The sequence below is a fragment of the Panthera uncia genome, chromosome B4, assembly GCF_023721935.1.
Source record: "Panthera uncia isolate 11264 chromosome B4, Puncia_PCG_1.0, whole genome shotgun sequence".
In the NCBI taxonomy this organism is placed as follows: domain Eukaryota; kingdom Metazoa; phylum Chordata; class Mammalia; order Carnivora; family Felidae; genus Panthera; species Panthera uncia.
Genome location: NC_064809.1, coordinates 38,430,310 through 38,446,522, shown reverse-complemented (window position 1 = coordinate 38,446,522; position 16,213 = coordinate 38,430,310). Strand labels below are relative to the sequence as shown.

At 35.9% G+C, this 16,213-nt stretch overlaps 1 protein-coding gene across 4 annotated transcripts in view; it reads left to right on the top strand.

Annotated features, from left to right (window-relative positions):
- CB4H12orf4 (chromosome B4 C12orf4 homolog) overlaps nt 1-15,382 on the top strand; it is a 46,232-nt gene extending 30,850 nt beyond the window's left edge. For all 4 annotated transcript variants that reach the window (XM_049624929.1, XM_049624931.1, XM_049624930.1 and 1 more), the window contains 5 exons: nt 2,501-2,575; nt 6,158-6,360; nt 13,561-13,618; nt 14,205-14,272; nt 14,866-15,382. In XM_049624929.1, coding sequence (XP_049480886.1) covers nt 2,501-2,575; nt 6,158-6,360; nt 13,561-13,618; nt 14,205-14,272; nt 14,866-14,958 — 497 coding nt within the window. In that variant the 3' untranslated portion in view covers nt 14,959-15,382. The remainder of the gene's footprint in view (nt 1-2,500; nt 2,576-6,157; nt 6,361-13,560; nt 13,619-14,204; nt 14,273-14,865) is intronic.
- The last annotated feature ends 831 nt before the right edge of the window (nt 15,383-16,213 follow it).

The following is a 16,213-nucleotide window of genomic DNA, read 5'->3' as shown; positions in this document are numbered from 1 at the left end:
TTCTGCTGTGTGGTAGTCCATTGCAAGGTATCCAGTTATTAATCAGTTCTGTGATGACACTTAATCCATCCCAACATTTTTTCTATTATAAGTAATAATGCATGAATCATGTTACACATATAGTGCCATGCATGTGTGAACCTATCTCTAGGAATAGACTTCTAAGAGAAATTACTGTGTTAAAGGGGACATACATTTATAATAATATTGATAGTGTTCGCAGTTGCCCTCCATAACAGTGCCACCAGCTTATATTCCCACTCTAGATAACTGTGGCTTTGCTGTGGCACTGTGTGTTACATATGACACGTGTCAGGAAATCATACAGAAATGTATCCTAACAAAGGACCTCTCAGAAAGTTCCAATATGTCCTCTTATTCTTCTACCATCTTCTTCCTCTATCTCATTCAAACTAGCAGTGATGTGATCAGAAACATTTTAATATTATTCTTAGTAGTGACTAAAAGCATGAAGATTGAGATCATGACAGGTGTGGGAGAAGGAGGAGGATTCTAAGTATATTTATGAGAGATACAAAGTGTGTAGCAAATGACAGGAAGTTTTCAAACCACATACGGTTAAGGCAGTGTGTGTAAATCATGGTATTATTTTGCTCTTGTTCAAGCAACTATTTTGTGGTTTAAGTGAGTCAGTGAAACAAGTAGGTTTATAAAACACAACTTTCTTAAAGGAACCCACATGTTGTCATAGAAGAGTTCTGTGAAAATGCTTTCTCCGTCTTTTCCTTTTCTGTGCATGCCCACATATTTGTTCTACACATTTACATCCCGATACTCAAGTACTTGTTTATTCTAAGGCACTCCATCACTTGTTTTTACTGTGTTCATTATTTTAGAATCTTTGTGTTTCTGCAGTCCATTATAACAAGCCAAAGCAATTTAGTTTTCTGTGCACATTTTATGTACATTTTTTTAAGTGAAAAAGTCATTTTCTTAGTATTGCAAGGTGTTAGTGAAAACATGGAGGGGGAATAGACTATGAACTGTTCTCTCTTATTCACTTAGTAGGAATTCTGTCTGTTCATACCCCATGTGAACAAAATTATTAGAGTCCTTTTTTGTCATTTGTTTTCTGGGCCAATTATTCATTACTGATTATATGAAGTTACTTTCATTCAGAACACTTTTGAAAGCATAATTCCCCTTGATATTTTTAGGTACCCTTTTGAAGTTCTGTTTTCAAGTGATTTTCTGATGCTGACAGCCTTTCCAAAATAGTTTTGCATTTAATTGAAATACACAGATACCTTCTTAAAGATAGCTGCTTTGAATGCTAATATTGATTCTGCATTTTCAAGTTTTGGTAGAAGATACATCTGAATCTTTAAAAAAATTTTTTTTAATGTTTATTTATTTTTGAGAGACAGCGCGAGTGTGAGAGGGAGAGGGGCAGAGAGAGATGGAGACACAGAATCGGAAGCAGGCTCCAGACTCTGAGCTATCAGCACAGAGCCTGAGGCTAGGCTCGAACTCACAGACTGCTAGATCATGACCTGGGCCAAAGTCAGACGCCTAACTGACTGAGCCACCCAGGTGCCCTGAATTTTATAAGAAATCTGTTAAAAATAGATGTACGTGTATAAAATAATGTGTGTCCAAGTATAATAATGTACGGTCAATTGTGAGGTCTTATTTTACCAATATTTATCCTTCTAAATAATATCATGCCTTCTAGAAAAAAAGATTAACTATTAAATACCTAATAAATAATCTTCCATTTGGGCATTGAGGAGAGCACTTGTTGGGATGAGCACTGGGTGTTGTATGTAAGCGATAAACCACGGGAATCTACCCCAAAAACCAAGAGCACACTTTACACACTGTGTGTTAGCCAATTTGACAATAAATTATATTTTAAAAAATGTTCCATTTGAAACAAAGTCTCACATATCTGTTTGAAATACATTGTATATGGTGTGGATAAGAAGTAACCCCAGATTGCAGAATGGGCTATATATCAAGTGATTCCTGGTACTACTCGCCATTTGCTTGGAGTCCTGGACAAGTTATATCAACAACAGTGACTCAGAATCTAAAAATAAAGATGGCCACACTACAACTATTTAACGAAGTTGTTTTATGTGTAGTTAATTTAGTGCCCTGAACCTCCCGATGAAAAATAGGGTGCTGGCAAGTATAATGTGGTTAAGACCATAGGATTTGGACTCTGGGTATATGAGTTCAAGACCTGGTTCTACCACTTAACTGTGAATCTTTGGCTAAGTTACTTAACTTATGTAAGCCTCTGTTCCTTCACATATACAATGAAGACAGTAATAGTACCTACCTTGTAAGGCTGTGGTTTTAGGGGTTTTGTAAGAATTAAATGAGACTGTGCATGTAAAACGTATATCAGAATGCCTGGCAACTAGCTATCCTTAGAACATTTTTGCTGTTATTGTGATTGATTGGGGAGTACTAGAAGTAATGTGTTCTCATATGTTGTATGTTCTTTCATGTTGCATTATCTTATGAATAGATTCTGGAAACCGAAATGGAGGAAGTGACGATAAGGCTAAAAATTCTGACAGGAACTATTTAAATATTTTACCTGGTAAGTGGTATTTTACTTGAAATTGGCAGTTTTCTAAGAATCACACATGGAGATCGTAGATTTGAAATACAAGTTCTGAAATTTAAGTTCTTATAAAAAGTTTGTCAATGTGTTACTTTGAAACAACATTGTATCTACATAATATGCTTTCACAGATGTTCTGCAATTTAAATCTTTATTCTCATATTAGGACTGACTTGCTAGATCCACACAAGAAAAATTTTTCAAAGTTGCAAAAGTTTACTCATATTTGCTATTTTAAATTTCTTCTGTTATATATTGTTCCTTAAATGAAACAAGAAGTCATTTTTATTCTGAAATACAAATAATACTAGAGATATAGAGTTGAACTTGTAGACAGAACATAAGTCATATAATTTCTTATTTCCACTTCCCCATAAATTTTCCTGTTTCCCATTTCTTTGATTTCCTTTATTATTTTTTGTCATATTGTTTATCAACTGGAAATTCAGGCCCTCTTCCAGATTGAATTCATTCTGATGATGCTTAGTAGTGTTTATATGGCAGGGTATGACAAGGAAGACATATCTGTTCACAAGCATGAAATCTTGTAAGCTTTTAATCATTTCAAGCTTGCATTTTCCTCAATAGGTTGTTTCCTCACGTTTTCTGCCCCAGATTTTCTCCCATGTAGGTCACATTCCATTTAACGTAAGCAGATAGCACGCCCCTTTCTGGTATTCGTCTGGTCAGTCCCAGGCAGTTAGCTTGTGGTCATCAGCTTCCGAATTTCCTCCCACCTTCAGATATCCTACCTTCGTGGGTAATGTTAGAGGCAGGATTGCATCACCACACGCTGTTTCCTCCACTTTGTGGAACAGGAAACTGTCCTCCTCTCTATCTAAAAATACCTTCATTGAGACAGGATTTATTGTATTTCTCTTCACAGATCCCTAATTTAAATCATCCATATTTTGTGGCTTTCTTAAAATGTGCCAATCTTATTATCTATTCCGGAGGTACTGATGTGTGGGGGTTTTTTCAACTTACTTCTTTCTTGCTATATTTATTTCCTTCATTGCTCCTTTTTGGGAAAAGCCTATAAGTTAGTATTGCATTATTACCACCAAATCAGGAGACTATGTCATAGTCCGCATTAGAAACGGGTATCAAACTATTCAGTTAGATATGCTAACAGCATCTGAATTTCCATGTAGTTAGGGGATGCCTGCACAGCCAGAAAGTTTACAGGAGATGAAGAAAGACCCAAGTCACAAATGCTTTTAAGTTTTTAAGTTGCAAAAGAAAATAGTTTTATTTATATATTTTCACCAGTAGGTTTACTTGATCATTACCTAAGTATTTACAGTTTATATCCTCTAATTCTCACAACAACTTTATAAGGAAAGCAGTCAGGCATTATTTTTTGCATTTCTTATACAAAGTACAGAGTTTAAATTGAATTTATTTGCCCAAGATCAACTCAGCCAATAAAGGCTAGAGATCCGATCTTCTTAATACCCAGTCTAGTCCTTTTTCTTCTATATCATCTTACTTTGATTACCATTGCCCGCTCCATGACCCCCATTTCAGTACTGGGTAAAATGAGGCCAAGAGACAAGTCATGTAAGGTCAAACAAAGCAGTGCCAATTTGGGGATTAGGAGCACCTGACTTGTTCACTAAGTCATCTGCCTCACTGCTGGACCGCAGCCCATATTTAATGCTGTGACTTCCCTCATCTAAATTATCAGTAGGAGTTGAGGGGGTAATGCACTTCACTGGGCCCGGAAGGATATTGTCTCATACAGTCTGCCAGGTTTCTGATAAACAGTCTGCCTCTTATATTGCCTTCCAAGGAAATCACAACTATACTTGCCACCACACAATTTTCCTTTTTTAAATTTTTTATTTATTTATTTTTTTGTCTAGTTAAGTCCAAAAAAAAAGACCTTTGCATGGGACCTGTCACTAGCATCTATAGGTATAGCTTACCAACACTGGTAACTACAAATGAATTAACACTATGCTAAAGTATATCAAATACTTTTAAGCATACATGTATTTATAAATAAAATCCTAAGGTAATGACTTTAAAGCAAGTGGAAGCAGAATTTGTGAGGGCATGGGTTAGTGATGAAAGTGTAGTACTTAGAAGAGCAAACCTTTCCTAGAATTTTCATATCAGAGTTTCCAAGGAAGCATGTGTATTTGTAAAAACATATTCTTCATATGCTTGTATATTTTATATACTTATTTTGACAGAAACTGAAGAATGTACAGGCTGATGGCTAGTGTGGCTCCATACAAAATGGAGTAATTATAGGAAGCATGAATTCTAAGGTTTGATAAATGCTGCTCCAGCATCCAGTCTATAATCATTTGTTCATCCAGCCATTCAACAATTGTTTATTAGGTACCTCCTATGTACCAGGAACCATTCTATGTGCTGGAGATAGAACATTAAACAAGATAGACAAAATCCCTGTAGTTGTTGAGCATAAACAATGGTCTCTTTAATCTCAAACAAATAAAGAATTTCAGTGCTGAGAAGAAAATTAAACAGAACAGTGTAAAGGAGAATACGTGAGAAGTATCCTATCAGATAGGATTGTCAAAGAAGATCTCTCTGAGGAGGTGATCTTTGATCTGAGGCATCTTTGGTGAAAAGAAGTCAGCCATATAAGAATCTTGGGGGAAAACTTTGATGAGGTAGCCCTGATTTGGGAACAAGTTCTACGTGTTTGAAGAACTTTACAAAAGCCTGTGTGGCTGGGCAGGAAGAGAGGGTGAGACAATAGGATGTCAGAAAGATGGGCAGTGTTCAGATCATATAGGCTGTGCAGACCACAGTAAGGGGATTGGCTTGTTTTCTGAATGAAGTGTGAGCCTGTTGGATGATTTAAAGTAGATGAGCAATATAATCTGATTTATACTGAAATTGTTTTGGCCGAAAATGTGGAAATGGTTTGTAGGAGGCAAGACTGAGAGCAGAGAGATTAATTAAGAGGCTCTGACAAAAACCTAGGTGAGAGATGATGGTAGCTCGAGCTAGGGTAATAGCAATAAATTGAGTATCCCAGATTTGAGAAAATGGTTGGAGGTATTACTGAAAGTAGTTGATGGTGAAGTGTATTGTGGATTAGGGAATAGATACTGAGATAAAGTAGTTAAGGGCAATTTCTATGTTTCTGTTCCGTGCCACTAACTGGAGGGAGGTTAGATCCATAAACTGAGATGGAGAATTGCTGCTTTAGGGTATGTGCAAGACAGGTAATCAACCTGTTTTTACATATTCACTTTGAGTTAAGTAGGACATTTTGAGCATTTACATCAAAATAGATGTGAGTACTCATTTGATTTACTTACTACTTGGTGATCACTTCATACCAGTTTATGAACCTATGCAAAATTGGCTATTGTCTCTCTCTTTTTTTTTATCACCTTCTTTCCAAGAATTAAGGAGCAATGGCCATATTTGTTTCCTGAGCTCAACATATAGGTTCCTGATATATCTCTACTAGTTCAGCTCATTGACTTCCCTAATTATAGTTATTTATAAACCCTATTGCTGAAAGCGATTGATGCATTTGAAAATCATGATTGCATTTGGTGTTCACAGGAGAATTTTATATTACACGGCATTCTAATCTCTCTGAAATACATGTTGCTTTCCACCTTTGTGTGGATGACAATGTGAAATCGGGAAACATCACTGCTCGAGATCCTGCCATTATGGGACTCCGAAATATACTCAAGGTTTGCTGTACCCATGACATCACAACAATAAGCATACCTCTCTTGCTGGTGCATGATATGTCAGAGGTAAGCAGATACAAAAATACCATAATTTTATAAATATGTTAACCCTTAATATGTAATAATAATAAAATCCACTTTACATTTTAAAAGCACTTTTTAAAAACTAATGCACTTTTGTATCTCCTGTCTGGTTAATAGCATTGAGTGACAGATGATACAAACCAATGAATAATCCTTAACCATTTATGTTCAGAGAATTCTGGCTTTATCCTACAGTACACAAACAAGAAAATAAAGTCATCTTTAGCTTTGGATAAGGCATGTGCCCTTACTCCTCCCCCTTCTCTCCCTCTTCCTCCATTTTTGTCTTAAGTGGCATTAGATTTCTCTCCACATTTATATTTGGCTTACACTAAGATTAAAATTAGTCTGCATTCTTGGGGGTGGGGGTTGCAGCGCCTGACTGGCTCCGTTGGTTAAGTGTCCAACTCTTGATTTTGGCTCAGGTCATGATCTCACAGTTGGTGTGTGAGTTCAAGCCCCACATCGGGCTCTGCGCTGACAGTGCAAAGCCTGCTTGAGATTCTCTTTCCCTTTCTGCTCCTCCCACTCTCTATTTTTCTCAAAATAAATAAATTTTAAAAAGTTAGTTTGCATTCTCTGAGTATGCATTAATAGGCAATAGAAGGAGATGCTAGATGACAAGAAGAAGGCAGCCTCGTTTTAACATTCTCCCAAGGATGCTCTTTGGGCAGTTCAAGTATTGGCTTCTACAATTCAAATGTGGCATAACCATTCACTCGTTTTATTATGTACTGTGCATTATTGTATATTTTGAAAAAAAAAATCTTTCCATGACTGTTTGCTTTCTCTCCTATTTTCCTTCTCATCCACATACAAACTGGTTAGAGGGGATAAGCTGAAGAGATAATAGACTAAAAGGTCAACTTTCAATAGTCTGGAGAAACAAAGTAGCTTTAGCACAGTGGATGTAGGCAAGTCCTTCTGGGAGAGCCAGTGGTCAACCTGGTGATGAAAGGCCCATGTCATCAACTTGCTGCCTGCTGGTTTTGAGGTGGCTTCTTCTTTTTTTTTTTTTTTTTTTTTTTTAAGCAAAATGACTTAATGCAAATCCTGAATGTCAGGAAGGAAGTTTGGCCATTGATTATTAAAAGGTATTTCCCAAAGTAAAGGATATGTGTAAATGCTACTTTTTAGAGCAAAACACTTAGACTCATTAGCAAAGGCTTCATTTTAGATGCAATACCCTATGTAAGCACACAAAATCAATTCCAGGTAAGATGAGGTGATTTTACATGATTTTCCCCTTTCAGCCCATTTTTATTTTCATCAGACACATTGTTTCGATTAAGAGAATTCTGGCTCCATCCTGAGAGCTGCATCAGACTGCCTAACTTCTCATTCTGCTCACTTCTGTAGCCTCAGTTATACCTAATATGGGATCAGGAGAGATTGACAAACATGGTTTGTTTGGGATTTTTTCGACTGTCGCTTTATAAAGCTTTAATTCCATCAGGAATTTTTAGCCACTGTTAAGTTATCATCACTAACTAGTCCATCTATAAAAGTCTTTGGAGAATAACAAAAAGTTTGTGATGAATTCCAGCTGCAAGGAAACATCCAAACATTCCTGCAGCTGGACTCCTGGTTAACCAGTTTATAAAAATGGTTATATGTAGGTGGGAAACAACCTCAAAAACAGTATTTCCTAAAGTCACTAAGTTTGGATTTACTTCCAGACATCTGATACTACTAGCATTCCCTCTCCCACAATGTTACAAAAGTTACATGTTTTAAATCGGGACAGCCAGCTGCAGGACATTAAGTTTGTTTCCAAAGTGTCCATTTTAATTCACAAAAGTATATTGAGCCACGATCCTCCCATTTGTTGTATTTAAACATCCATTCGGGTCAGGAGGTTTATTCTACGAACTCGGACAACACAGCACAGGATATACAGTTAATCTTTGCTTTAGCTTTCATGCAAGGGCCCCAGAGCATTTTCAAGTGTTGTTTACTTCCTCCAACAAAACAGTTTCTAGACACTCAGTTACCACATTTTAGTGTGTGCACAGGAATGATGATGATGTCTGCAACAGCCCATGTTCTGTGGTAGAGCTGTAGAAATTAATTGCAGTGTTCGAAAAAGAAAAAAAGGAAAGGAACAAATATTCTATCAGTGGCAAGAAAGACATCCTGATTTCATCAGTTTATCTCTGTAGATCTTTGTGATCTGAAGGTACTGGAACCAATCTAACCTAATAGATGTAGAATGAATCTGCAGGCCAAGAATCCAGAGTTCCTGATTTCCTTTTATTTTTTACTGTTAACCACTTGAATAATTTGGGACTTAGGGTTTAGTTATTATAACTGTGGTTGATGAAGGTGTTGTTTTTAAATTTGTATTAGAATATAGTACACATATAGAAAAGTATACATAAGCATATAGCTCACATTTTCACAAACTAAACACCCATGTAACCAATACCCCAGATCATAAAACAGAACATTACACCACCCAAAAAGCCACCTTCATGCCGCCTTCCAGTCACATAAACCACACTCTTTCCATGAGGGTAACCATTTTTTTCATTTTGAAGAGCATAGATTACTTAGACTTGTTTCTGTAGTACATACTGCTGTATCTGGCTTCTTTCACTCAATAATTATGTTTGTGAAATTTACTCATATTATTGTCTGTGGTTATAGATTGTTCATTCACACTGTTATATATTATTCCACTGTGTGACTAGACAATTATTTAGCCATTCTACTATTTATGGACATTTGGTTAGTTTCTAGGTTTTGATTATTATTACTAATGCTGCTATGAACATTCTAGTACATATATTTCTGTTAGATATATACTTAGGGATGGAATTGTTAGATGTCATGGCATGCATATATTTATCTTTGGTATATACAACCAAATAGTTTCCCAAAGTGATTGTTTTTGAATGTGAAAAATAAGATAGCCAGACTGTTCCTCACCTTCAGGTAATGGCTGAGAAACTGATTAATAGGAGTAGGTCAGATACCTCAGAGGCACATACTTGAGAGTAAAGAATAGTTTTTCAGTTTCTCCCATGGGTGCATAAACTCAGAAAGTATTTCTGATATCTAACTTTCAAGACATCTACCAACTAAATCTTAATCACCTTTGCAGTTCAACCTTATCCTAATCAGAAGATTCAAGTTGAGTAGTCGAAGTATGGCCATTTTCTTTTTAGAAAGTTATTGTCTGCAATTATAACCACAGTTGACATTTTTTTATCTTAATTGCAGCAGAGTTAACATACAGTGTTGTATTAGTTTCAGGTGTACAATATAGTGATTCAACAGCTCTATACATTACTCAGTGCTCATCATGATAAGTACTCTTAATCACCTTCACCTATTTCACCCCCCCTGCCTTCCCCTCTGGTAAACATCTCTTTGTTCTCTATAGTTAAAGAGTCTGTTTCTCAGTTTGTCTGGTTTTTTTTTTTCCTTTTTTCATTTGTTTTGTTTCTTAAATTCCATATGAGTGAAATCATATGGTATTTGTCTTTCTCTGACTTATTTCACTTAGCATTATACTCTCTAGATCAATCCATGTTATTGAAAATGGCAAGATTTCATTTTTTTTTGGCTAAATAATATTCCATTGTGTATATATACCACTTCTTTACCCATTCATCAATCAATGGACTCTTGAGCTGTTTCCATAGCTTGGCTATTGTAAATAATGCTGCAGTAAACATAGGGATACATATATCCTTACGATTGGTGTTTTTGTATTCTTTGGGTAAATACCCAGTAGTGTGATTACTGGATCATGTGATAATTCTATTGTTAATTTTTTGAGGAATCTCCATACTGTCTTCCACAGTGGCTGCACCAGCATACATTCTCACCAACAGTGCACGACGGTTCCTTTTTCTCCATCTATTCACCAACACTTGTTTCTTGAACTTAATTTTAGTCATTCTGACAAGTGTGAGTTGGTATCATTATGATTTTGATTTGCATGCCCCTGGTGATTAGTGATGTTGAGCATCTTTTCACGTGTCTGCTGGCCATCTGTGTGTGTTCTTTGGAGAAATGTCTGTTTGTGTCTTCTGCCTCTTTTGTAATTGGATTATTTGTTTTTTGGGGTGCTGGGTTATATCAGTTTTTTATATATTTTGGATACTAACCCTCTATCAGATATGTCATTTGCAAATATCTTCTTCCATTTAATAGGTTGTCTTTTAGTTTTGTTGGTTACTTCCTTTGGTGTGCAGAAGCTTTATATTTTCATGTGGTCCCAATAGTTTATTTTTGCTTTTCTTTCCCTTGCCTCAGGAGACATATCTAGAAAGATGTTGCTATGGCCGATGTCAGAGACATTACCGCCTGTGCTCTCTTCTCGGATTTTTTGGTTTCAGGTCTCACATTTAGTTCCTTAATCCATTTTGAGTTTATTTTTGCATATTGGTGTAAGAAAGTGGTGTAGTTTCATTCTTTCGCATGTAGCTGTCCAGTTTTCCCAACACCATTTGTTTAAAAGACTGTTTCCCATTGGATATTCTTTCCTACTTTGCTGAAGACTAATTGTCCATATAGTTGTGGGTTTATTTCTGGGCTTTCTATTCTGTCCCATTCATCTATGTGTCTGTTTTTGTGTCAATGCCATACTGTCTTGAACCACTACAGCTTTGTAATATAACTTGAAGTCTAGAATTGTGATACCTCCAGTTTTGTTTTTCTTTTTCAATATTGCTTTGGCTATTCAGGGCCTTTTGTGGTTCCATACAAATTTTAGGATTGTTTATTTTAGCTCTGTGAGAAATGCTGTTGGAATTTTGTTTCCTTTTTCTAAATTTTTTAAGTTTTTATTAAATTCTAGTTAACAGGCAGTGTTATATTAGTCAGGTGTACAATTTAGTGATTCAACACTTCCATACAACACCCAGTGTTCATCACAACAAGTGCTCTCCTTAATACCCATCACCCAGTTAACCCATCCCCCCGCACCTTTCTTCTGGTAACCATCAGTTTGTTCTCTATAGTTAACAGTCTTTCTTGGGGCACCTGGGTGGCTCATTCAGTTGAGCATCTGACTGTTGGTGTTGTCTCAGGCCACAATCTCATGGTTCATGGGTTCGAGCCCCATGTTGGGCTCTGAGCTGATAGTGCAGAGCCTGCTTGGGACTCACTTTCTCTTCCCCTTCCTCCCCTTCTCTCCCCCGATCTCTCTGTCTCAAAACAAATAAATAAACTTAAAAAAAAAAAAAAAAAAAAAAGAGGGTTGCCTGGGTGACTCCAACTCTTGGTTTCATGATCTCATGATTTCATGAATTTGACCCCCACATCAGGCTCTGTGCTGACAGTGTGGAGCCTGCTTGGGATTCTCTCTCTCCCTCTCTCTCTCTCCCCCTGCCCCACTCATGCTATCTCTTTCTCAAAATAAATAAAACTTAAAAAAATTATTTAAAAAAGTCTGTTTCTGGGTTTGCCTCTTTTTTTCCCTTATGATTATTTGTTTTGTTTCTTAAATTCCACATATGAGTGAAAACATATGGTACTTGTCTTTCTTTGACTGACTTATTTCATTTAGCATAATACTCTCGCTCCATCCATGTTGTTGCACATGGCAAGATTTTATTCTTTTTTTATGGCTGAGGAATGTTTCATTACATATATGTATACATATAAATTTTAGAATTGTTTTTCTAGCTCTGTGAAAAATGCTGGTGGTGTTTTGGTAGGGATTACATTAAATGTGTAGATTGCTTTGGGTAGTATAGACATTTTAACAGTATTTGTTCTTCTGATCCATGAGCATGGAATATCTTTCCATTTCTTTGTGTCTTCTTCAATTTCTTTCAGCAGTGTTTTCTAGTTTTTAGAGCACAGGTCTTTTACCTCTTTGGTTAGCTTTATTCCTAGGTATCTTACAGTTTGTGGTGCAAATGGGATTGTTTCCTTTTTTTTTTTTTTAATGTTTATTTGTTTTTGAGAGAGAGAGAGAGAGAGAGAACACAAGCAGAGGAGGGACAGAAAGAGAGAGGGAAATACAGAATCCCAAGCAGCCTCCAGGCTCTGAGCTGACAGCTCAGACACGGGGCTTGAACCCACAAACTCTGAGATCATAACATAATTACGTTATGAAAATGGCACCTTCTTCTGTAGTCTTTCCACCAACACCGATAGCTTCAGTCTGACCATGAGAAAAACATCAAACAAATCCCAGTAGAAAACATCCTATAAATTACCTGACCAGGACTCCTCAAAAACAAGGGAAGTCTGAGAAACTCACAGGCCTAAGGTGACATAATAACTCAATATATGGTAGTATGCTGGATGTGATCCTGGAACAGAAAACATCTTAGGTAAAAACAAAGGAAATCTGCATAAACTGTGAACTTTAGTTAATAATAAGGTATCAATAGTGATTCTTTCTCTTTTTTTTTTTGGTTATTAAATTATTTGTTTATTGTACTGCATTTAATGCACCCAGTAGAAAGATTAAAAATGTATTCAGGGTTTATTTTGAACTGACAGCAAATAAAAATCCTTTTGAGATCATGACAATTTGACAGCATTATGATTAAGTTCAATAAAGATACATGGGGTATTTGGAAGATCAGATTCTATAGCTGCCTCTCTTTAAGGCTTCTAATTCATCTAGTTCCTTAAATGATAGGGGGGAAAGCCCATATTTGGTCAGGAAACATTTCAAAATAAAGTCATAGGTTCTCTCAGTAAAATGTCTTTTCATGTCAGTTGTTAAAATGGAGCCGTGGGGTGGGGGCTTTTTTTAGAAAAATGGATGCATTTGGTTTGGTAGGTGGCTGGAATGGGATGTTTATTTCTGTTACTTTCATATGTATACAATAAAAGCATTTTAATGCACTGTTCAAATATTAATACAATTTAATGGAGTTATTCGTGCTAAAATTGAGAGTAGTTGGAGTTCTTATGTCATTTATATTTGTCTTTAAAATTAATTCTCTAGAAAGTTTTAAGGCTATGTTTAATTTTTTTAATTACACTTATTAGGATAATTAAATTGGTTTGTATTCCACAGATATATCTAACAGCCATAAGGAGTTATATACCTAAAGACCAGAAGAAATCCAGCTTACGTTAGCCAAAAGTTGCCTGATTCTGTTCGCAAAGTAGATGGTCAATGTTAGAGACAAATTAAGATCTGATTTTTTTTTTTCTTACAGAGTTCTGTTAAAAACATATGATATGTTTTGGTTCTGTTTTTAGGAAATGACTATACCATGGTGCTTAAGGAGAGCAGAACTGGTGTTCAAATGTGTCAAAGGTGAGCATAACCTTATATTTAACAACATGATCTGTATTTCTTACTCCCAAATATTGAAACAAGACCAACCCAGGAGAAAGAATATGAACATTACCTCTGTCATCTCGTACCTCAGTTAAAAGTGGTTTAACAAACAAATATGTTTTACTTCTCTTTTTCCAGTCATAAAATAAACAAATCTCTGGCCCTCTTGAAATACGGGAATATTTGGATGTTATTTGTAGTTTGCTCCGATTATAGCTTGCTCTCTATTGCCTTTTTATTTTCTTAAAAAGAAAAAAATAGAACCACATCTTCAATTAATCTTTAATAACCTGCTTTAGCTTCATTGTATGGAGATTAAATAGGACTTGAGAAATCCTAAATGAGAATACGTTGACAAAATTATGTTAAACCTTTCTGGCATGGAGAATTAAGGATTGTAGAAATTTATCTGTTCCTTGGATCTTGGCTCGCCTACACACAAGTGGCTACCTGAAAAGGAATGACACAAAGCCCCACAATGATAATTCAGTTTATTTCCATAAGGGACTTGTAGGTTTGAAGACCAAAATTCATAATTCAGCAAAGTATTGTTCTATTTTAGGTTTCATGATGGAAATGGCTTCTTGGGATGGAGGTATTTCCAGGACGGTACAGTTTCTGGTACCACAGGTGTGTTATGTGACTAGATCTTTGCTATAGTATTGCTCCTAGATATAGCTAGGCACACTGCCCTAAACTCAACATAATATAAAAACACTAACAGCTTTCTATTTGTTAAGAGAAGTGTTTGGATGCCATAAAGGCATTTAGTTTATTGTCAGGGATGTCAGCATCTACCACTCAAGGGATATTTTATTTAATGCCAAAACTGTATTTGACTCATCTTTTGTTTTTTTTCCCCACATTTATGTTATATGGATCTTGAAGAGTCCATGTAAAAGGGCATTAGCAGAAAATGATTCTGTATTCTGTATTGAGCTTAGCAAAGGTAGTGGTACTTTTGTTACTGATTACACTAGAGCTATCTAGGGATTTTTCTGGCAATCAAACTTATTATTTGACAGAAACAACATAGATTCTCAGAAGACTGAGCCAGAAAAACACCCCCTGCCCCATGACCCTGCGGTTAACTCAGTCATGAAAGAGAATTTTCATATATCTTTCTCCATATCCAAGATTAGTTCCATATTTTAAGTTACTTTAAAATTTTTTTTAAAAGTGATGATTTAACAGATGTGAACTTTTCTTTTTACCTCTTACAGAGTATTTCTGAAGAAATGTTCTATCAACTTAGTAACATGCTCCCCCAGATCTTCCGAGTGTCATCAACGCTTACTCTGACGTCCAAGCACTGAACCCTTAGAGACTGACACTCTGGCAGAAGACTGCCAAACTCTCCAGGAACCTGAGCTGTGCTGGGCTTCTGTCAAGCAAAAGATGCCCGGAAAGAGAACTTGCAATCCAAGCCACAAATCAAATCATGATGTATGTCTGTGAAACCTTCCAAAAATTCATATACTGTATAGCCTAGTGATCAGCATTTTACTTATATATTTACTCTTAAAATACCTTTTCGAAAGAAATCTTTCTTTCTACTGTTATGTCCTCTCTGTGAATATTAGTAAGTTAAAACATCCTATATATCATATCTGGACACTTGATGTAGGAGATTGTTGATTACATTTTCATGGAGACATTTGACTTTTCCAAAAGGTTTGAATCCTATCTAGTGCAAGACTTAATCAACCATATAAATAAAATCTTCCCTTTACCTTATTTGCCAAGTGAAAATTAAAAGACATTGAGATACACATTTCAAGTATGGATTTCTCGTGAAAATCTTTGTGGAAACACAAGCCTATGAAACAGACATACTTATTCTTTTAAATTCTCCTGTTTGTAAAACTTGTTTTTATTGTACTCTTTCTAAAGTTTTACAAGAGTCAGAAGAAAAAGAAATGAGTCAGAAAAAGACTTTGGATTCTTTACCTCTGTCTCATCTTCTCTATATTATTGACCTTGCCCTTGTCTTCCTGCATTCTCAACTTCCTTAACCATTCTACTTCCTGCATTCCATTTTTGATAACTATGTGCCCATTTCTTTCTCTGTTCTGTCTGTCCTCCTTTTCCATTGTCTTTCCTACCTGCTTAGATGCCACATGTCACTTATTTCTCCCATCTACAACATTTTTATAACATCTGTAACACATTTGCTATGAGTAGTGGCTACATTAAGCAAAGACATTTACAAAAGCAATAGTTTCCTCAAATCCAAGTTATATAGATGTAACTGGCCAGTGAAATGAAATGGAGGACGTTTGACATCATGATAAGATGGTATATCTTGATTCCAAGGAACATAAAGCACTCTTGTTAGTATACCTAAAGACCTAAATTTAGTAACTTATAGAAACTCTTCTGACACACAAAATGCTTTCCCATAACATGGAATGTGTCTTGATTTTCTACTCAAGGAAATGACTGCCCAAGTAACAACACTAAGAACACTCACTCCAGACTGTCCATTACACACTAACATCCTTCCACATTTTTCAGGGAACTTGATGATCCCACCAAGAAAAAGGTAGGAATTCTGCTTTTATAGCAAAA